This window comes from Hyaena hyaena, unplaced genomic scaffold, assembly GCF_003009895.1.
Source record: "Hyaena hyaena isolate Hyena2069 unplaced genomic scaffold, ASM300989v1 scaffold_112, whole genome shotgun sequence".
Taxonomy (NCBI): Eukaryota; Metazoa; Chordata; class Mammalia; order Carnivora; family Hyaenidae; genus Hyaena; species Hyaena hyaena.
In genome coordinates, this window is record NW_024080744.1 from 1,819,322 (window position 1) to 1,841,410 (window position 22,089).

Genomic DNA, 22,089 nt, shown 5'->3' on the forward strand with positions numbered 1-22,089 from the left:
CTGGCTTAGCACAAAAGGGTTTATTTCTCACTCATATCACAATATACACAGATCAAACTGGTCTCCTTGGTGGTTCTTCCCCAGGTGGAGATTCGGGGACCCACGTTCCTTCCATGTTCAGACATTGTTGCCTTAAATTTGTGGCCCCTACGTTTGCTACAAAAGAGAGCCTCTGCCTACTTTAGATAAGTTCATTCACATATTTCACTCAAAGCAAAAGAAGAAAGCAAGGCAAAAAAATCGAAATTTGCCCCTAATAATGCCTGTAGCTCCAAAGAGCAGCAGGTATGGTACATCCTCTGACCACGGGCCCTAGACTCAGATGGTCTTGGTTGAGTCACTGTCTCCCAAGGTCCCATGCAGCCCTGGACACAGCAGGTCTGCAGTTACATTTGCTGAATTTAGTAAACGAAAAATAATAATACCAAAACATCCTGAATTTGTCCTTTATTAGACGTGCGGTTTTTCTTAGGATGCATTCTTACTCTGCCAATTTTCTACTCTCCCTTGAGGATCATTTTAAGGAAAAGGGCCAGAAGGATAAAAAGGAATACTGACCAATGCAAGAAATACAGCTTGTAAACATGGTAAAGGGTGGATTATTTAAAAGCAACCCTTTGTTATGGCTTCATGGATGGCCAGGTGCCTGACGAGTGGTATGAAAAGAACTATGAGAACTTCATTAAGACCAATATGAACTAGGAGAGTCTGCTTTACAGTAACATCCCAGCCAATCACACCTCCCATTGTCTGTGTACTGGTGTATTTTCTTTACCGCACTGACTCAGGGCTCGCCCATGTGACTTGTGGCTGCAAATGGGACATCAGCAAAGATGATGCAAGCAAAGGCTTGAAAAATGCTCCTGCACTGGAGCTCGGGAGGCTGTCCTGAGATCACCAAACGGTAAAGAAGACCAGGATGAAAGACCACATGAAGGTACAGCTGACCCATCAGCTCAGCGCAGCTGCAGAAGTAAGCCCAAGTGAGACCAGCCAAAAAACTGATTAGCCAACCCACAGAGTCCTAAGAAATAATAAACTGTTACTACTTCAGAGCACTAACTTTTAGGGTGTCTTATTATGAAGCAAAGGTGACCTAAACCAATTAACCAAAAATCCCAAAGTAATAAACCAAATCCTGAAGCTTTAAAAAATGCAATCCAATCTAGAGTGGCAAGGTCTGATTCACATCTTAAGTGTTGGTCACTTGGTGATAGCAAGAAGCAGGGATTACTCCACGTGGCAGAGATAGGGATTCTCCGCCCCTCCCCCACAATCCCTCTGATTTTCATTGTAGGTAAATAATTATTATCTCTTAGCTCACTCCCTCCCTCCTTTCTCTGTAAGCAGAAAAATGTTAGCTGTCTCACAAAGTTTGCATTCTTCAGACAAAGTACATATTTAAGAAAAGCTCATGTTTTACAAGCTACCAACCATCAACAGCCAACTATCTTAGGCCCTAATGTCATTAAAATAACACTTCAGAGGGAACAAAGAGCTGCTTTTTATTTGATTATATAATGATAGTTCTCTTTCTTTTTGGTTGATAGAAAGGAAAAAGACTTTAGTTGAAATGACGCTTGATCTACAGCAGCTAAAATTCTGGGCAACTGATCCAATGAACGGAGACTTGAGGGCAGGGTCCGAAGGATCAAGAAGCACTGGTAATTGGGGGTTTATTGCCGCTCGAAGAAGGGGACTGACAAAGTTCACGCCTGCGATCCTGGGGCTGATGCTCCTGAGGCTCCTGGTCACAATATACTTTGGTCCTCGGCGCTACTTAGCAACGCCAGCTCAGGCTGAAGCTGACAAGTCACTGGGAAAAAATTGCTCATCCAGAGCTTCCTGCTATTGGCAATCCCACTCAGAATGGGCTAACTTCTTTGCCCTGAAGGGATTACTGTTCTTAGTACAGCTCCATCTTATTTTTGGACTGACCTCTTCCTAAAGCTCTTTATGTGAAGAGGAAAATTAAAGCTTCACGATCAAAAGCATTCCCTATACTAAAGATACATACAAATAATCATAACTTTCATTTCCAGTCTCTCGTTCTTCCTAGCCAGGGAGAGTCCTTCTCTGATGAACACAGTGAAGAAGAACATAACAGCCTACCCAAGCTCATCCTTTTTATAGTCTCAGCAGAGACCATTTGCTATTTCAGTTGATCCTAAAAAGTGGCGTATTCATCATGAAAAATCTGAGGGAAGCTTGACGAATTGGAGCAGCAAACAGCATCTGTTACCACATAAATCAGCTCAGATACAGTAAAGATATCGTTTACTTTCCAGATTCTCTTGAGATATCTATACCAACCGGTAGGTGGATGTAGTTTCCTGACTGGAGGAATATCCACAGTTGATGGAAAATTCTAGGAGAGCACGGAGTAGCAGTGGAAGCATAACTATCTCAGTGACCCTCCCTAATGCCAAAGAGGTGATTTCTTGCTAAGAAACAGTCCTTTTGTAATGTGCCAAGCTAGATAGCTCTGCAGCTGGCCACTAAGACATTTCTTTGGCAATTACTTTGTAATGTATTAATGGCTCCCAGGGTACTGTTCTTTACCTCATGCTAAAAATCACCTCAAACCAGGCCATCTTGTTTTGCTGACTTCATGAAATGGCCTCTTAAGGAATGGTTTGGGGCATTCCAGCCAGACTCATATTTGCAATTTTACTCTCAAATTTTAAAAGTGAGGTACACTTGGTTGGCTTCTGGGTTGCCTCACTCACTCATTTATTCATGAGCCCTCACTGTGCACTGATTTCTGTGAAAGGCGACTAAAGACATAAAAGATGTATGTTCTGGCCCCACAAAAGCTTATAGTCCAAGTGCCCAGTCAATGTGCCTCTGAAGTGAAAAAAAAGGACAAAAACAATGTTTAGGACAGCAATAATGACAGTGCCAGGTGGTTTTTTTTTTTCTCCTTCACCTTAACCATCTCCCTTTCCTTACCTTGCTCTGATGGGTTGAGATCCCAGTCTGGGTCCCAGAGCACTACCATTTCCAGGAGAATTCTTTCTGGCTAATGCTGGAGATATAGAAGTTGTTCTTTGAGGCACCTGAAAGAAAACCAGAATTCAGAAATATTTTCTATAAAATAGCTCCCACAGGCTCCTACCTGAAAAGCAACCTAACCCTTTCTTAAAATTTACCAGGAGTTACAGAAAGAGGCAAGCAATAGTGTTCATTTTTCAAAGAGATATTTAACTCCCTAAACACAATCAAATGAAAAGCACTGGCTGAGGCACATTCAGCAATCACAAAGGAGTATGGTCTTTAACTATAAAAACAAATTAAAAAGGAGACCAAGCTAATTGCTTTGATTCCTTGGGCTAAAATAACTGATCTCCTTTGCTTGTGTAAGAATGGTGGGTATCAGAATTTCTTTGGAGGTACCATTAACTCAGTGGATCATTGGAAACTGCCTCAGATGAGAGTCATCCAGAGAAGCTGAGCTCCCACCACAACTGATAAACAGGAAAGGAAATTATGACATCTGGGGAGAAACTAGGGTATCAGGCTAGAACTTGGGACATAAGTAAGCCACATGTTGCTGGGCTCAGGGAAACTACTTCAGTAGATACTAGATGTTTCCACTTCCTATTCAACTTGCAATCGCAAATTAGAAACAACCCCTAAACACTGTGCTTTGGAAGGCCCATTTGCAAATGTAACACAAAACAGGATGAATATTGAAAATACTGGCAGCGTCTTCAAAAAGAATATGTGTGTATCATCAGACACAGAGTAGGAACATGTATCATTATTAGCTTATCTGACGAGGGCCTCTGGTTGGAATTCAAGTATGCCTCATTTCATTAAATATTTTTTTCATGAAATCAAATATTGTAGGTGTACCAAAGGGGTCCAGCATGAGGGAAGAGTATTTTGTAATACTGTATGAAAGTGAGCAGGAAATGAAAATGTAGATACCCCGTGACAGCTAGATGGGTTAAACATTCGTCAGGTGCTGCCATTTTCATTCATTACTTGGGGCTCTTTTATTTATCAATTTTATTTTTTGAAATGTAATTTATTGTCAAAGTGGCTTCCATACAACACCCAGTGCTCATCCCAAGAAGTGCTCTCCTCAATGCTTTGGGCCCTTTTAAAGTGGGTTTGTGTTTTGCAGTAGATATTTTAAAAATGTGCTTTGTTATAATAGTATTGGTTAATATATTAAATGATATTACCATTAATATAAGTTTTGTTGGTTATTATAATGCATTTTAAGATAATGACCTGGGAAGATGAGTTAGTGTGACGAGGCAGAATGGCCAAATCAGGGTTCCCACCTACTCATATTAAATATTCCTTTTGTAAACTTCAATAGTTGTAGAGAAGAAAGAGTCTAATTATTAAAACTAAATCTTTGTCTGGACGTAAAATTGTCTCCTAGAGTTATACATGGATGCCTGCATGTTTTCAGAGAGTGGACCACTCACCTCCATTTTCAGTTTTTTTGGCTCTCATGTCACTTCTCTGCTTGTCCTATTTTCCATATTGGACTTTGCTCCCTAACTAACCTTTTTGATGGCATCTTGGCTTTTACAAAAGGAGAGCACCCACAGAAAAGCCATAAGCAGTGACTTTCATATCCAAAATCATGGAAATCCTGTTATCCTTTTGAGTAAAAGATGAAGAAGAATATTTGAAGATCATTGGGTAAAAAGTATTTTTTCCTGGAATCAACAATGGCACTGATCTTTGGAAATTGTGGGACATTCCATTTGTCGTAGATTCTATACTGAGTTCAGTAGAAAGGGGACTTCTGAACCAGGAAGAATCTGATGTAGACATTTCTCCAGTATTTTGAAATACTTTCAGGATGTCTGTGGTGAGATACATGGCCACATTTCATGATAGTTTTGGAATGAGTAACAACTGGTATAGGTAAAAACAGAAGAAACCAATGGCAGGATTATTCTGTCTGGTGGATGGCTAGTCATTTCACTCTACAGTTTTATTCTCAGGAATTAAATTATGACCTGGGCTAGAAGGAGCTTTCCTTAAACAGCCAGTTTTAAGAGCAATACTATCTTCTGAACACCTGCAATTTGATTTCACATTATGTTATTATTAAAAGTTGGGATAAGTCAATTTTCTACTTTTTGCTTGGAAGTTTTCAGTTTGTCTAGATGTAGATTCAGTCATCGATGAAAATATCCACTATTCTATATCTCTCTCTTTTTAAAGTAAGCTATATTCCCAATGTGGGACTTCAACTCATGACTCTGAGATCAAGAGTTGCATCCTCTAATGAGTTAGCCAGCCAGGTGCCCCCATTATTCTATTTCTTAATATGGATGTAAAATAATAGTTTAGAATGCTTGAGGTTGAAAGTTCTAATTTTGGAGACAGGATAGATGTTTCCAAGTCAATCTATATGAGCCTCCATTTCTCGGGAAATGAAGGTCAGAAGTGATAAATGATAATCCATTTCTTAGCTTGGGAATGAGGAGTGATGAAAACAAACATGAGAAGGGGCAGTGCTTTGGCATTCTCATGCTCCTCATTACCATAAAAGGTCTGGAATAGAGGCAATAATAGTAATAAAAAACAATGATGACAATCACAGTAATGATGATAAAAGCATGCCGCACTGTTACCTTTGGTGGAATGTCTTCTTCCTGTCGTAACCAAGAGCTTCGGTCAAACTTCTCAATGCGGGTGGGGAGAGGAGGGTTTTCAGAGGTGGGATCTGAGTTCTGGCGCGGCATCTCAACACGGTGAGAGGTCACGTTCAGAGCCTCTTGAAACCCGGAGAGGCCCTTGGTGGGCTGCTCGTGCACTGACTGGGAGGCGGTCAAGGCAGGTCCCTGGGATTTCACAGCTACCAGATGTGGAATCTAAGCATCAAACCAACATTAGGGCAAAATGATTAGAAGAAAAAGTACATCAGCCAGTACCTCATTCAGTGGAAGGGAAAATAAAACTTTAGGGAGTACAAAGAGGCCATCACAGCTATACTTTTAGAAGCTCTTCCCAATTTCCTATTTACAGCCATGTGTAGGGCTGAACCAGGGTGCCTGGCAAAAGTTAAGTAATTTACTGGGGACTGCTAGGAAGTCAGTGAAATGAGTGTGGTGACAACAATAGCAATTTTCAGTGAACATTTACTGACCAGCAATATAATATATTAAAAACTTTTCTAACATTATAAACTTCCTCCTTCAACACCCTTAACTTTGACATTAGCAAGTACTTTGTACAACAAGAATTGCTCTAGATATCTTAATTCTTAAGAACTCATTAAATCCACCATGAGGTAGACACAATTATTTCATCGTTTTACACGTGAGGATGGAAGGTCTAGAGAGGTTAAGTAACAACCTAGATCTCACAACTAATAGGTGCTGGAGCCTGGACTGGAACCCACACATACCTCATGGTCCATACACCTAACTCTATGTTATCCTGTTTTCTGGTAAGCTGACTCTTACTCCCCACCACATTATGTATTGCTCCACACCAAGAGGTTTCTTTTCGAGTTGTAGATCACATAATTTGCATTGATATTGTCCATGCATGGAAGACATGCCATCTTTTGGTAGAAATGTGTCTCTTTTATTAATAAATAAATAGATTTAAAATGTTTTTTCAAAATTTATTTCTGAGAGAGAGAGAGAGACAGCATGAGCAGGGGAGGGTCAGAGAGAGGGAGATACAGAATCTGAAGCAGGCTCCAGGCTCTGAGCTGGCTGTCAGCACAGAGCGTGATGCAGGGCTCGAACCCATGAACCATGAGATCATGATCTGAGCCAAAGTCAGACGCTTAACCAACTGAGCCACCCAGGAAATGTGGCTCTTTTAAGATAAATCATTAAAATCAAGAGTTCAGAGTGCTCTTAACCATTAGAACTGTTCACACTTTATTGTTACTGCTTCTGGAAGCTTGTCTACTTCTCTACCACAAACTTTTTTTTTACATCCTATTATTTTCCAAATTATTATTGTACACCCATATTAAGAAGGTTAAGTTTAATTTAAACTCCCTGGAGATGGGAGCCGTGTCCAACATGGTATCTCTGAGTCTAGCACTGTGCCTGGTGTGTGGAATGTGGTCAATAAGTCTTGGCTGGGAAAACACCTAGAGTACTTTCTAAATTAAACTGTTAATTCAATCAACACTAATATATGCTTGTGCAAGGGGCCTCTCAGACCCTCTTAGTGCCAGACCCCTGGGGGGCATTTCCAGAGTCCTCTTTCATTAGCCTCACCCCGTTCCTTTTGCCCTTGAGGTCTTATCCCTGGAGCAGCTCCGCCCTAGCCTCTTCAGACCCTCTTTGGTCTGAAATATGAAATGTCATTAATTATAGTTCAGAGAAAATCCTCAAAGTCTAGTTCAGGTGAATGTTATGCTTCAACCAGAATAGAACTGGAGCCAATCAATTTTTTCTTAATGTTAATTAGCATGAAATACAATAAATAATAATGTTTAAAAAAGCATATTTTAAAAATAGAGCACAAAACCACAAACCTACTTCAAAAGAGTTTTCAAAGACATTTGGGTAAAACCAGCTGCATTATTATCTTTATTTTTCATAAAATTCCATATTTTGTTTCACTTCATATTTTATTTTTAGTATTTACAACTTAAGAAGTCCTCTAAAACATCCAGAAACGTCTCCCAGAGTGGAGTACCTTTTTTCTTTTTTAAATAGGTTACCACAGTGGCTCTCGAGTCCTAGGGTGCATAGAAGCCCCCAGGGGGCTTGTTAAACCACAGACTGCCAGGCCCCCGCAGAAGGTCTGAGGCAGACCCAGGAAACTGCATTTCTACCAGGTTCTTGGGTGACGCTGATGCTCATGGTCCAGTGACCACCCTTTGGAAAACACTGGCTTAGAAGACACAACTTTATCCAAGTTCATTTATTTTTTCTGGTTAAAGGTCATACAAAATTCCAATGAACAAAAGATAATAGCTTATATAATAAATAGGTATACACACACACACATATACACACACAAATATATACATGACTATAAGCTGGGTAATTATACCTGAAAGTATGCCTGCTCCTACCTTGCAGACACTCCCATGGGTCCCAGAGAGGCCAATTGACTTTGTGGTTGACTCAAAGTTAAGGATGGTATTTTTCTTCTTTCTCACCCCTTCCCCCTACCCTTAGAATCCAGTGAGGCCTCCTCTATTTCTACAGATTCTGTATTAAGGGCCATTGTTTCACTGGTCCTATGTGTGAATCCAAGTTACAATCCCCTGTTGCTTTAGTACGCGTCATCACACACAGTATTGAAATGGCTGACGGAACAATGGGAAGAGGTACCTGGGGATCGACTGGTCTGAGCATGGGAGGTGTCCGAGCAGGCTGAACCCCACTGATACTGAAGGACTCCGACCTTGGGGGCAGGTTGGGGTCAGATATTCTGTTGGCAACCTTGTGAGGCATGGCAGGTGAACTCTGCCGGTTGAGCCTTGACCGCTCTTCTACCTGGAAGCAAAAAACAAACAAACAAAAAAAAAACCCAAAGAAAATAAAAAGGTGCTTCAATGGATACAGATGGATAGAAACTGATTTGCTTCCTAATAAGGATTATCTGTTGTCTCCTGCACAGCCATTTTTGTGTCCCTTTAATCAATTTGTTTTAAGGAGCCAAAACTCTTCATACCTGTTCTGCATCAAGAACTTTTATTTAAAAAAGCTCTTTTCTGTCAGAGTAAACACTAAAAACAAACAAAAAAAACCCCACAGAGCACCTAAGCTATCATCCTTCTGGTATCCAGTTATCTTGTACTGTTTCAGTTAGCTGGGAATTTGGGACCCATTTAAAAGTTTATCTTGCAATGATTGGATATTGTCTTGCTGACTGGTCACAAAGCCATGGCATCAGTGAGGGAGACAAGAGTGAACACTAAGATTGCTCAGGAACAGGGGCGCCTGGGTGGCTCAGTCGTTTGACTCTCTGACTTTAGCTCAGGTCATGACTTCACGGTTTGTGAGTTCGAGCCCTCATCGGTCTCTATGCTGACAGCTCAGAGCCTGGAGCCTGCTTCAGATTCTCTGTTTCCCTCTCTCTCTGCCCTTCCTCTGATCACACTCTGTCTATCTTTCTAAAGAATAAACAAACATTAAAAAAAAAAGATTGCTTGGGCACAAAAGAAAACTGCTTTGCGCTGACTCATGGGAGAAGAGAAGACCACTAATGCTGCGTTTCCTCACAGGCCCAACTGATAAGCAAGGGGGTGTTTCAGGCTCTCCCTTAATGGGCTGGACTGTCTTCAACAGAGTTCTTGTATCATTTCTCTCTTTTCCTCTTTAGGATCCTTTCTTTTCACTTGTCTCCCTGCTCCCTAAATACATCTTTCCATTTCCAGCCGGCACTGCACTGCCTTACTCTCCACCCTCCTCCCTGTTTGTCCAACTGTGGCATTCATTCTTGCTTCTCCCCGTCTTCTCTCCTGGCCTCCAATCCTTTCTCCTTTGTGGCCACTTCATTTCCCTTTCCTGCTGAGTCTCTCTCAACCCAAAGCAGATAATTGATCAGAAATGTTTCATCAAAAAGGCTCAGAGTCCAAGGGAATGCCCTTTAAAGGTTCCCCTCAGGACATGTCTGTAGCAGACAGACTGTCACAGAGGAGATTTCCAAATGGAAATTTAGATAAACAAGATGTTGGGGTGGCTGGTTGCTCAGTTGGTTAAGTGTCCAATTCTTGGTCTCGGCTCAGCTCATGATCTCACAATTTCATGTGCTGTCAGCACAGAGCCTGCTTGGGATTCTCTCTCTCCCGCTCTCTGTCCCTCCTATGCTCGTGCTGTCTCTGTCTCTCTCAAGATAAATAATCTTATAAAAAAAGATAAAGAAGATGTTAAGAACTCTGATGAGTTCAAAAGGGTCTAGGACTTTCAGATCCATCTTATCCTGTCCTTTATTTCGTTAGGATCGATTTGACAGCTATATTTTCCAAACTTCCGGGGCAGTGCACCCACCCTGACGACTCTTCAGTGTGAGCCTTAATTCTCTTCTGCTGACTCACCGATGAGTGTTCCAAGTGTCTGTTGCAGAAGCCACACGCAGGTCAAGATACATTTGAATGGTGCTCTTTACTCATTTTGCTGCCTGATTTAAAATTAAAATTTTTTCAAAAGAGCTATTCTTCCCCTTCCTTCTTATTTCATTATGAATCTTTCTAGAGGCAGACTCAGTCTCATATACTGAATAAGTCTCTTTTTTTTAAACTGTCATATTAATTGCAAATATTTTAACATAAGAAGATATGCTGCAGAACAGAAAACCATCCCCCCCCACCTCTACTTAGGGATAACTTAACATGTCCTCTCCCACCATGGCTGTGCAGGGGACATACAAATGGCGTCCAGTTGACTTTGGTTTTGCAATTCCATGTCCCAGAAGCTTACCACATACCAAACGAGGTTAGGTATAAAAAGCCAGATGTAGAAACCAGAACATGTATACTTTGTGTATGCGTGTGTACAAAGTATTACAGCAGTAATAATTATTTGGCTATTGCACTGAGCAAAAGAAAAGAATAAAGCCAGTTTTGAGCTGAGATCATAAAGAAGACAAGGTCCCATGAAGAGAGTCATAGATAAACTGAGAGAAAGGCACACAATGTATTGCTTTTCTAAATACCAGACTCCTTGAAAAAGAAGTGACCATTTCCAGGCCACTGAAATTGGTCAAATATTATTTTTTCGTATTTCCACAGAAGATCATTAATAGATAAATCACATGTATGAGCACCCCTTACTGTCCAAACTCCCCCTGTCCATATAACTTATTGCAGTCTGAGCTAAGGAACCAAAGAGATTCAGACGCATTTTCAGAGAAATACCTGGCTATCCAATCCATGGCCACCTGTTACCTGACAGTCAGGAACCAAATATATTCAGAGAATGGGGAATACTTGCCATTATTTTTACTTTTTAACTATAAAATACAATCCGTTTTAAACACACATGTAGAGGCAGCACATTAAAAACAGCAGTTGAAAAAGTTTGCCTTGTGGGGATGGAGTTGAAAAAGACTCCATCTTGAACAAAGAAACCATTTTTGAGATAAAAAATTCTTTTGGCAATAGCCCGCAGCAAAGTTCCAGTAAAGGAGGTATTGTCACCACAGGCCATATGGGTCATAGAGCTACCATGGGAAGTGAACAGGGTGGAAAGTGAGGTGCTGATTTTCACAGGCAGTTAATGGGTTTGATTGGTCATGTGTAAATATTATGAATGTACTTCTAGTAAAATTTCCTATGCCTTCTATCAATTGGTTTACACACTAAATCCTACCATTCGTCTGTGTCAACTTGTACCATTCTAGAATATATGACATAAGTAATTTATGGTTATAATTTCAAACTATTTCAAGATGATTCAATTTGGTAAAATTGCTTGGGTTGGAGCTTGTCCAAAGAAATCGGAAAATCTATGAGAAAGGTGTAACAATGAGTCATCTGGCTATGTACTTTGTCTCAAGAGAACATTGTCCTAAAGTTTTTAGGAAGATAATGTTGTCCACTGCTTTTGCACCAAAGGAACAGCATGGATACTGGAGCAAAGGTATCAAATCAAACATCCTGATACCAGACAAAGGAGAAGCTGGGTAGTGTATTTGGGTGCAGGACCCTGCTGATCATTTTGATACTGGACAAAGGTCTGTCTCCTGATTCGCCACATCTTATTTCTACTAAGTGATAAGGAGATGGATATGCTAGTGAGACAAACAAAGTTTTTTTTTTTTTGCACAGAATAAGGATATTTGTGATTAAACAATGGGGTATGATGGAGATATGTTTTGATCTATCTTGCAAGATACCAAAAATAAATCTATTACCTGAGCCTCTGCTCCAAGGAGATGTAAAATGTTAGAAATACTACCAAAAAAGAATGTTCTAGAAGCAACAGATATAGAGTGTCAAGGTGCTGGACCATGACAACAAAAGATACCTGTTGCAAAGGATTTCATACTTGTAGGGATTATCAATGAATATAGAAAACAACATTAGGAGACTGATCAGTTTTAGTATAAAAGCATTTTTTTTCTTATTAAAAGGGCTGTTTGAACATCAAAAGTAAAATTTTAGGAGGTTTATTTAGATCACCTCTGCAGAAATGCTGTATGACACTGGCTGGCTCAGTCGGTTAAGCCTCCAGCTCAGGTCAGGACCTCACAGTTCATGAGTTTGAGCCCTGATTCAGGCTCCGCGCTGACAGTGTGGAGCCTGCTTGAGATCCTCTCCTTCCCTCACTCTCTCTCTGCTCCTCCCCTGCTCATGTTCATTCTCTCTCTCAAAATAAATAAACTTAAATAAAAGAGAAATGCTATTCTATGTATTATAGCATTAGAGAGAGAAAGAAAATCATAATTATGGTCTCAGAAATAAAATCCTGCTCCAGGCAGCACTGTGGGTTCTATGGGAGTGATGCCTAAGGCCTCTGAGAGGCATAAAGCCTATACAAATACAGAAGACCTGAAAATAAACTTGTTGATTATAGGATTTCAAAAAATTTCTCAAAATAAATAAAAATATGTTTAAGCATGTATAAAAGGAAACATATTGATGTCAATTGTTGAACTGTTTTGTATGTTGACAACAATTTACAGCTTGCAATGTGTTACTTAGCAATAATGGCTAGTATCTGCTGAGAGAAGAATTTCAAAACAAAATTATAGAAGTAATCTTTTAGATGTTGACAGCAAAAATATATTTGTTATGTCACATGAGTGCATTTTTATCATATTTTATATGATGCGGCATCTGGGGGGGTCTATGGAGGTCTCGGAGGCCTTACTTAGAAGCCTATGGATGGTGAATTGAACACAATCATATAGGAATTCCTTTTTTTCAAACTGAACAAAACAGTTTGATTTTTTTGTCGTTATTGGCAATGGTGGAGAAAAAGAAAGAAGTCAACAAATAACTTTCATTCGATACCTGGCCCTGTATTCACCGGTCACATAGTTGAGTCATACTGTCCTTTGGCAAAACCACAGGAGCAAGTCGGTTACTGAGCAAGACTGGGGACACCCCTTCTCTGAGGCGCCCCTGAAGACACGGGAGACGCATTCATAGGAAATGCTTAAAATGGGGTCTCATCTGCAGACAAGAGCCTGGACTACTCTTCCACTGTCCACCCTTAACCAGTGACTCCAGAGAAAAGTACAGGTCTTCATGGGGATGGAGCACATAGCTTACAAATAATAAGGCAAATATTAATAAGCTGAGAGGGGAAGTGAAGAAGTGTGCATCATCACTTGGGAGAGGTGAGTGGAGGAAATGGGGACGCGTGTGGACTGCCCTTGTGAAGAACACACCAGAAACAACAAGAGGCAGACATTCCTTGGGGGTGACAGTGGCCTTGGAAATAAAGTATGACTGTGGTGAATACTATCATCTATTTGCATCTGCACAGTGCCTATGGTTTCAATGGCACGCTCATAATACACAATGGCCCAGGGGCCTTCCCAAAGGCAGGAAGTGCGGATGGGGAAGCTGTGCCTTAGGAAAGCTCCACGGTTTGTCCCATGTCACCCAGCCAGGAGATGGAAGAACTTGAACTTGACCTCCTTATGCCAAATCTTAAGAGAGAGAAGCAGAAACTGAGGAAATAAGGGAGCAGAGCTATAAACTCTCTAAATGGTAATTTGGGACCTCATGTATAAAATAACATATAAAAGGGAAAAAAATCCCACATCACTATTGAGTATAAAAAACCAAGTAGAGGAATTCTCATATACAGGATTTCAGAGTCCATGGGCTGGTGAAATATAAAGGGACATCTTAGCCCATTGTTTGCCAAAAAAATCATGGTCAGATGACTAGAATGGATCACAGAGTTAAGAACATGATTAAGCACTGAAAAAAATTAAAATACAATGTCATACAGCATTCATGTAGAGACAGGATTCTGTCACTGTTGTGTGTTGATGAAAATTTAAAAGATACGGGGGTGGGGTACACAGTTACTGCTAGGCCCAATCACATGCCAGTTTAAGGAAAGGAATCCGCCCCGTTATTTAAAAGAAGGTATTATAAGAAAATAAATCTCTATCTTTCAAACAGTGGAAATAAGAAAAAAAAGACCTTAAAATTTTTGCTGACATTTAACAGAATATCATACTGATGTTTTTACAGAACAAACCTGACTTCCATCCCAATCCAGAAATGGTAGAGAATTTGAAAGGAGTGAAAATTTCCCCACCATCCTTTTATTTTTTTAAATTTTTTGTTTTGTTTTTTTTTTTTTTTTTTTTGAGAGAGAGAGACAGCATGAGCAGGAGAGGGTCAGAGAGAGAAAGAGAGATACAGAATTTGAAGCAGGCTCCAGGCTCTGAGCTAGCTGTCAGCACAGAGCCTGACGTGGGGCTCGAACCCATGAACCATAGATCATGACCTGAGCCGAAGTCGGACGCTTAACCAACTGAGCCACCCAGGTGCACCGCCCCCCACCCCCCATCCTTTTAATAGAGACATTAATGTTCTTCTCTGGCTGAAATCTGAAATTCACAGTCAATGTGACAATTGGGACAGATCAAATACTAAATAAAAGGAGAGAGGGAAGTGGCACCTGGATGGCTCAGTCAGTTAAGCATCTGACTTCAGCTCAGATCATGGTCTCATGGTCTCTGAGTTTGAGCCCCGCATCAGGCTCTGTGTTGACAGCTCAGAGCCTGAAGCCTGCTTCAGATTCTGTGTGTGTCTCTCTCTCTGCCCCTTCCCTGCTTGCACTCTGTCTCTCTCAAAAATAAATAAGCATTTGGGGAGAGGGAGGGAGGCAAACCAAGAGAGACTCTTGAATACTGAAAACAAACTGAGGGCAGATTGGGGTTGGGGAGAAGGGAGAGGGGGTGATGGGCATGGAGGAGGGCACTTGTTGGGATGAGCACTGGGTGTTATATGGAAACCAACTTGAAAATAAACTATGAAAGAAAAAAAAACATTAAAAAAATTAAGGAGAGAGGGGAGAGCTCAACAAGATCTGCAAATGACCAAGTATTTTCACTTCTTATTTCATCCAGCTGATTAATGAGAAACCTAATGAGAAATGCAATGATGACTTACATTTTACAAAATGAAGCTACAACATCACAGAGAGTGAGGCATTATAACATTACACTAGCTAATGAAAAACTGTCGATTTGAAAAAAGAAAGAAGGGGATGAAAAAGTAACCAAAGGAGGAAAAACCATCCTGGTGAGGAGGTATAGACAGGGGTTAGAAAACAAATACTGGCATAAATTACAGAGGCTGCCAGGGGAGAAGACGGCTGGGTGGTGTCTTCAAGGGCACAGGGGGCAAAAAGGCCTAGACCTTGCATCACAGGAGACCGTGGCAAGGATAATTTCAATTTTATATCCTTGTAGAGGATGCATTCAAAAAAGAAAGGGTGTCTTTTATTCCAACTCCAAAAGACAGTTTAACTCAGGTTATTTTCTTGGTTACTCATTAAGATACTGCTGGGCTAGAAATTCTGTCCATATCTAAAGTTTTGAAATACATTTTACCGTGTTGAAGTATATTTTACAGCTACTTTCAGCCCTATCTACCTCACTCCTATAAGGAAAGAAGTCTTTAAATAATGCTCAAGAAGAGAAGTTCATACATTGCTATGAGAAGCATTAAAAGGTCAAGAAGATAAGGATCCTCACACCCATTTTTGTTCCCATTTTAAGAAGTGGGTGTTAAGAAAATGAATCAAACCAAAGCAGACAACTACTTGTTCTTATTTGTATACTAGTCACTCCAATTCCAAATTTAGCACTATCATTCATTCTATAATCTAAATGTCTAATCTTTCCTCTTACATGTGAACACCCACTCTAAGACTTGGGAATTATTTCATGAATAGATTGGTTAGTTGGAAGCTGGATTATGTTAACCACACCCAGAAGGATTAGATGAAATATGAATCCCAGAAGCATGTTCCCACATATGTCTAGAACTGCATGAAGCCCAAAGAAGAGTGCCAGCTGAAGCCCAAAGAAGAGTGCCAGCTGAAGCCCAAAGAAGAGTGCCAGCTGCTAGGAAGCCACAGACCTTGGAAGATGTCACCCACCAGAGGTGGCCCAGATTTATGGCCAGGGAACCTCACATCAGGAGTGCTTGCTGACACAGCCGGGTTGTTTGCACGCCCAACTGCTGTGTTTCTTTCACTGCTAGAAGCCTGGCCAGGAAGTACAAGGGAATTAGGAGGTCTAGAGAACCACCTTGATGACATTTGCAAAGAGTGGCGCCCAGGAGTGTCATGGCTTCTGAAAGCTCGGGAGCTATAAACTAGTTCTGAACAGAGAGGACAGGCCAGGAAACTCAGTGAGGAAGACAAAGAGTAACTAGATAACCATGAAGTCAAAGCAGTTAAGTTCACATCAGATTGTACTGGGCAGAGGTGGAAAGAAGGACGTGGGAACTGCTTCAGGTTTTCCCCCCTTTTCTGGTACATTTGTGCAGAAGGGAGCTGCACGGGGGAAAGAAGGAATTCTGGGATGCTTTGCGAAGAATGACGGTCATCTCCAATGGGATCTGTAGGTATCCCTCTCCTACACTCACGCTGGGGGCTGGGAACACTGAGGGTCATGTAGTCTCGCATCAAAGAAAGATCATTTAGCGATGCAGCACTTCTTAGAGGTGTCGAGGTACTTGGAAGGATGCATGAATTCATGCCCCTCCTGCCCCACGGTCCACAGGAGTCTCTAAGGCCCTCCTTACTTCCAGTGATGGACAACCTATGGCTTGTCATTTTGAAGATGTTGGGAGAGGACACACAAACGACCTTAGATCCTAACTCTTGAGTCAGACTGCATCCTTGGGAGCGAGATCGTCTTGGGAATCTCACTGTGATCCTCGAGGCTTCCTGAGCCTTCAGTTGTTCTTCAAGACCAACTCTGTTAGGACAAGCTAGTCCATCTTTCTTCCGTGGGTGATGCTCCAACAGGAATCTTGATCTGGAATTGTGAATTTCTGCAGGTGCTACTGGCATTGGCTTAGCAGAGCCTAGTTTTTCAGCCTTCTGAACACGTGCTAGGATCAGCAGCCGTGTGTCTGGATTAGTGGAGGGTTTCAACTTGACAGGGCTAGAAAATGGGTTAGCAGTGGAGGAAGGTGGCATATCTTTATCAGCCGGGATGCATGTCAGCTGCTGTTGAACAGCATAGTGATTCTGCTTAGCTGGAAGGACAGGTGGGTTATTAAAGGGTCGGTGCTGTACCTGGGAGTCGGATCACAAAATTGAGTTACTGATCTAAGAGAAAGAGGCAGCTGTTACAGACATAGGTAAATATAGATCATATTAACAGACTCTAAAAGAGAGTGATCCTAAACATTCTCTACATGAAATCAAATGATTTTCTCTACAGATTCAGTTTACGTTTTCTAAGAAAAAAAAAGTTTAATTTCTGTAAAAATAGCCCAGGGTCATTATAAAAGACTTACACAATATATAAGAATATAAACACATTTGGAGAAAAAACCCTGCAGTGTCTACTTCCCTTAAACAATCATCATTAACATTACGGCAATATCATTTCAAGCATTTTCTTTACATATATTGAAAGAGAATAAGAAAATAAAAAGACAGAAATATTTTTAGAAAAGGAGGATCTTATGTAAGAAATCCAGTTCTGTTAAGACTGTGGTCTAGATAATTTTAAAGCAGCTCTGGCTATAAATGCCTGAAGATACTAGAACAAAATATGAAGTACCATAAACGCTATGCTCACAAGAAAATAAAGGAACCCCCTGGGAGCCACAAGCGATGGCAGAACCGGAAATCAGAGTGTTATGTGCGTGAGCTGACACAGTGACTCCTGGAAGGGATGTCGATCTTGGCTGAAGTTATCATTTTGTTTCTTTGCTTTACCCATTTGGTTATCACCTTCCCCCCCCACTACCCCCCATCATCCAAATAGGTTTCAATTAGATTTTTAAAATAGCTCATCACAGAGCCAAGTTCCTGAAAATCCATCCTTAGTCTGCTAGTTGAGCACATGAAGAACCACTGCTATGGAAATATTTGCAAAAGAAATACACAGGACCTCTGATCCTAGAAGGGATGAGTGCAACCACGGGTCTGAGACCAATGGTGTGTCCATTTATTCCACGACAGGAGCCAGGGAAGGTTGGCAACAATGCCAATGATCACTTTGACGGTCTAGGAATGGACAGGAAATGATTCTACCTAAAATTCCTTAAATCTTTATTCAATCATATTCTTTCATTGGAAAGTCTCTAAAATTCCTCATGCCACAAACTCATTTGGGCTCCTGTGAGAAAAATGGTTTTTCTAGCATTGGTTATGTATCCATGAAGATTAAAAACAAAAACAAAAAACCAAAAAACAGCCTGAAAACCAAAAACCACTAATGGATTAAGGTGTCTTGCTAGTTCTCTATAGAAATAATATTATGGCCCTTTCAAAAGCAAAGCATGCATTTCTTATGACAAATTGTTTTCCAACTGTACAGCGCTAGTTTAATTCTCTGCTTCTACTGGATGAAGTCACTGTAGCCAATAGTCTGGCCAACAGGACATGGTGACACTTGCTAACATACTTACCTCCTTGGCCCATGCTGGTTTCTCACTAGGACTCATCCCTTCTTTGTAATGGTACAGTGGCTTCTTCTCCACAGGCCTCTGCTCCTGCCGCTGATGCTGAAGAGAAACCAAGTAGTCTCTCTCTTGCTTCAGTTGTCTCTGTAGTCTTTCTGCTTGTCTCTGTTCTTCCAATTGTTTGCGCTTATATTCCTATCCGGATCAGAAAAGGGGAGCAAAGAAAAGGCGAAATCACCATATGGAAACCACTGGCCAGCACCGGAAAAGCATGCAATGGAGCCGAAAGAGATGACAACAAGGGACCCTAATGCTAACAGGGAGGTACCACAGACATAGGCTACAGCCAGGGGGTTAGCACTTAATGAAAACACTATTGCTTTCGTGGAAATCCCTATAGAACATCACCCATTGCAAAGGGACTTGTCCCTGAAATGTGACCAAGAAAGTGGCAATAATGAGGACATTTTGGATGGTCAGCACACAACCCCTGTAAGGAGCCATCCACGTCCTGATTTAGTAATTAAACCATTCAAACATGTCCAATTAAGTACAAAACTAAATTCGTAGCTACAGATAATTGCTTAAATCATCTTTCGTTTAATAAAACTTGGACCAACAAAGGCCATTAGCAAGCGTAAGCACAGGCTAAAAAATATCACAGTGCCACTGAATAAGAAGTTCAGTTAAGAAATATATATCAAGAAGCTCATTTGGAGAGCAGTGCAATAATAATAATAAAAGTACTTCAAGTGGAAGCCGTGTGAGCAGGGAACACAAAATGTTCCCATCGTGAGGGTAAAACTAATAGCCTGCAAATGAAATATGACTGTAGAGCTGAGTGGGTTCTTACAGAAGAGGTGCATTTTGCTGTGACTGTATTCCAGCATGTCGCAAATGACCTTAAAAATTACTCTACAATAAACACAGAGGCTCTCAAAAACAGTCTGAACTTGTAATAAGATTGCATTCATGCTAAAGTTTCACAAAGAGATGGAGTTAATAACGCACAACACATGTCTCAAATGTATGAAGATGGCAAATTAGGTCAGGAAATGTAGTAAGTTTCCATGAGACTTTGAGGTCCACGAGGCTTGAAGGATCCCCTCTGTGGACTGGCATGTTAAGGGGACACACACAGGAACACACGCGTGCACGCGCGTGCGCGCGCGCACACACACACACACAGTGAACACAGAGCAGGTCGCTGGCCCTCGGCTTTCCCATTACCAGAAGTAGAGCTTGTTCATGCAGTAGCTGCTGCTGCAAGATCTCTAACTGTCTCTGCTCTTCCTCTAACTGTCGCCTGATGTACTCCTGGAGAGGCAGGCAGCAGAGAATTCAGAGGCACACAAAGAGAGAAAGAGAGAGAAAAAGAACCGGTAATTTCAAAGATGACAAAGCTGCTGAATAAAGTGTGGAAGGAAGGAGGAAAAAAAATACCCAGATGCCTCCTCACCAAACAGGAAAGGTACCGAAGCCAAAGCATTTCAATGCAGTCAAAAGCACAAGCCCTCTACCTGCAGCAGCCGCCCGAGATGGCTCAACGCTTTGCTGGTACAATTTAGTTTTAATAAACTGGCTACATCTTACAACTTTTCATTACAGGTTCCCTCCTTATGGGCTCCCCGGAATTAACAACGCTATAAAGTTCTGAGGCTCCTGTGCGAGCAGCAGGAATAAAATAATTGTTGAATGCCATCGTGCACAGGCTTTGTAAGAGAACCACCCCGTGGAGTGCCACTGAGCTGTCAGAATGCGATTCTAACAAAGAGAGAGGGCCCGGCATCCACGTCTCCGTCATGGAGACAGAGATTGCAGGAGTGGAAAAGTTCTTCTAAAGCAATGAAAGATGTGGCTTGTTTATTATGCTGCGGCGCTGTCTTCAAAGTACATACCCAGGGTTGGGAGAAACGCAAGATCAAGGTATGTCAGGGGGCTTTGGCCTGGGTAGGAAGCGAGGCTCAGTGAGTAGGCATTGCCAAGGCTGTGCATTTGACTTCTTGAAGAGGTGAGAAGAGCAGCTTGAGAAAGAGTAAAAACCTGCTTAAACTGAGCAGTCCTAAGGGAAGGTGACCCACACCCCGGGGACAGCGGGCGCCGGAGCTCACGCTGGGGCCATCTGCGGGCTCCGTCCAGGCTATACCTGCTCGTGCTCGGCGCGCCTCCTCTCCTCCTCCCGGCGCATCTGCTCCTCATAGTGCCGGCGCTGCTCTCTCTCCTGCTGCTTCCGCAGCTCCTTCTCTCGCCGTTGTTGCTGTGGGGCCACAAGCGAACAACCATGAAGGGAGTGGACCTGGTGCTGAGCTGTCGGGACAGCAGCAGCGAGGGCTACAGAGCCGTAGACATAAGCTCTTCTCCAGAGATGACTACGTGCCCAAAGGCTCTTTCTGTCCTGTGCAATTGGGGGACTTGCTGGCAAGGATGGGCTGATAGACAGCAATTCAGTGTCATGCCAAACACCCTGTCATTTCCGGTGCAAGTAGACTCCCTAGGTTTTACTTCTCCTAAGAAGTTAAGTGCATTCTCCCTATTGGCTAATGGTGGTTTTCAAATCAGGGATAGGAAACACCAAAGTAGAGTAGGTTACTCATTACATATCATCAAACTGTTGATGAGATTCTATAGGTTTTAATGGGTGCCAGGGTGGCTCAGTCAGTTAAGCTTCCAACTCTTGATTTTCGCTCAGGTCATGCATGATCTCATAGTTTGTGAGACTGAGCCTCACACTAGGCTCTGTGCTGACAGTTCAGAAACTGCCTGGGATTCTCTTTCTCCCCTCTCCCAGCAGCCCCTCCCCAGCTCCCTCTCTCTCAATAAACAAACTTAAAAGAAAACACACCGGCGCAAAGCTCACGTTATTCAATCTTCTTGATACTACACAGGGCAAATATTTCGTAGATAAAAGAAAGGAAAATTCAAAGAAACAAAGCGACAGATTCAAGGCCATACAGTAATTAATGGCTGAGAGTACAACAGAATTCATTGATTCTGACCCTGTCCATCACCCTCTCCGATATATCATGCTGCCTTTATTTATTTTCTGAAGAACTCACTTGTAAGTGTCAATTTCAATGTCTCACTCAAGCAAGATCCTTAAACTCATCATCATTATCTCAAACAATGTATCTGACAATGGACAGCATGGTAAGCACCTTTCATGCTTTATCTTATCTTCACAAAAGTCTGCTGAGGTAGATATTGTTACCATCCCCACTTTATATGAGAAAACTGAAGCTCAGAGAGATTAAGCAATTGTTGAAGGTCATCCTCATGTTCAAGGTCATGCCCAGGAAGTGGCGGAGCTCGACTTCACAGCTAGGCAATGCGACTCCACAGTCTGAGCTCAATCATTACAGGAGACGAGGAGGCAACAGGAGTGACAGAAAGAGGAGAGACGAATCCAGCTCTTCATTTTCTCTCAGGAAAGGAGGGCATCTTAGGAACAGTTACAGGAACCAGCATTTCTCAATGGGACAGCATCGTTCCCCAATCCCCGGAGCATCTGGAATGTGTAGGGGCTTTGGGAGTTTTTCTGGTTGTCTCTATGACCAGAGGACATG

The 22,089-nt window shown here is 41.7% G+C and overlaps 1 protein-coding gene across 3 annotated transcripts in view; it reads right to left on the bottom strand.

Moving 5' to 3' along the window:
* The window catches only part of TNIK (TRAF2 and NCK interacting kinase), a 398,088-nt gene that overhangs the window by 54,077 nt on the left and 321,922 nt on the right, over positions 1 to 22,089 (bottom strand). Inside the window, exons 13-18 of one of the 3 annotated variants that reach the window (XM_039236515.1) lie at positions 20,673 to 20,783; positions 19,757 to 19,843; positions 18,533 to 18,721; positions 8,289 to 8,453; positions 5,610 to 5,849; positions 2,953 to 3,059 (exon numbers count right to left, since the gene is read on the bottom strand). In XM_039236515.1, the coding sequence (XP_039092446.1) occupies positions 2,953 to 3,059; positions 5,610 to 5,849; positions 8,289 to 8,453; positions 18,533 to 18,721; positions 19,757 to 19,843; positions 20,673 to 20,783 (899 nt within the window). The remainder of the gene's footprint in view (positions 1 to 2,952; positions 3,060 to 5,609; positions 5,850 to 8,288; positions 8,454 to 18,532; positions 18,722 to 19,756; positions 19,844 to 20,672; positions 20,784 to 22,089) is intronic. The other 2 variants (XM_039236516.1, XM_039236518.1) reach the window with 2 other exon arrangements.